The sequence below is a fragment of the Pediculus humanus genome, genomic scaffold (assembly GCF_000006295.1).
Source record: "Pediculus humanus corporis 1103172108322 genomic scaffold, whole genome shotgun sequence".
Classification (NCBI taxonomy): domain Eukaryota; kingdom Metazoa; phylum Arthropoda; class Insecta; order Psocodea; family Pediculidae; genus Pediculus; species Pediculus humanus.
Window position 1 is genome coordinate 772,305 of NW_002987891.1, and position 1,180 is coordinate 773,484.

The 1,180-nt window shown below is 29.7% G+C and overlaps 1 protein-coding gene across 1 annotated transcript; it reads left to right on the top strand.

Annotated features, from left to right (window-relative positions):
• Positions 1–3: 3 nt before the first annotated feature.
• Positions 4–369, top strand: Phum_PHUM616340 (uncharacterized protein; the record flags this gene model as incomplete). Its single annotated transcript, XM_002433140.1, has 2 exons — positions 4–17; positions 162–369. The coding sequence occupies 2 exons, from the start codon at positions 4–6 to the stop codon at positions 367–369; spliced, it is 222 nt and encodes a 73-aa protein (XP_002433185.1).
• Between the last annotated feature and the right edge of the window lie 811 nt (positions 370–1,180).

Consider the following 1,180-nt stretch of genomic DNA (forward strand, 5'->3'; position numbering starts at 1 on the left):
GCAATGAAGTTGTCAAGGTAATTAAAAATTTTTTTTATTTTTTTTTTTATTTTTTCATTTTGATTTTGCGCGTGTTGAATCCTGTATCGATTCGATTTAAATTTCAATTAATGATTAATATTATCGGATAGAAATTTTCCAATTTTGAGAGTTTAAGACAGAAAAAAAAAAACCGTTTTACAGGATTTGGTTGACGTTATATTAAAAAAAATGGATATAGATCGTGACGGTAAACTTTCGTATACGGATTATAAAACGAGCGTTTTAAGAAATCCAATGCTTTTGGAATCTTTGGGCCCCGTTTTACCACCCAGACCCTTTGTTTTGGCATTCCTTACGACATTTACGACAAACTACGACAAAGCATGATGGAAAAATTACTTTACTATTATTATTTTTTTTTTTCTATCGTCTTTTACCGAAAAAAAAAAAAAAAAAACTTTTACTATATATATATATTTATATATTTATTTTCAATATAATTTATATATGGGGGCTTAAAACGTTGAAACTTAATTTTAAAATTTAAAAATATTATTTAGTAGTCTGAGGTTCAGGGTTTGTAAAAATTAGGGTAACGATCAAGGTCGACAACTCCATGTATTATAAACGACGAGAAAACTTTCCGCAAATAAATGAAAAATAATGAATAATAATAATATTTTGGGGAAATGAACAATTAGTATTATTGTATCGAGAATCGAATTTACGCTTTTGTTTCCCCTAACGACCTTCGATATATCGTTTATTGTAAATAATTGACCTGGTGCAAGAAAAATGACATTTTAGTATGACAATTAACGAGGGTCAAATCGTTTGAATGACGTAACAATCAAATATTTCTGACGAATTCGTTTGTTGAAACCATCTCTCTCTCTCTCTCTCTCTCTCTCTCTCTCTCTCACTCATTCGCTCAGTTTTTTCTTATCGGATGAAATGCAAAAAAAAAAAAAAAAAGGGAAAAATTATTAAGGAAGTTAATTTAACCGTAGGGATTTTATTATGAAATCAATCGTATCATTGTTTACGATCAGACGTCAGGGTCCCGCGCGTGTATGGAAAACATCGGGGAAATAAAAATTCAAATTTTATTTCATTTTACGTCGTTGGCACCCCTGACCCGCCCTCGTAACCCATAATAATTATTTATACATATTATTTTTATCCACACATTTTTTTT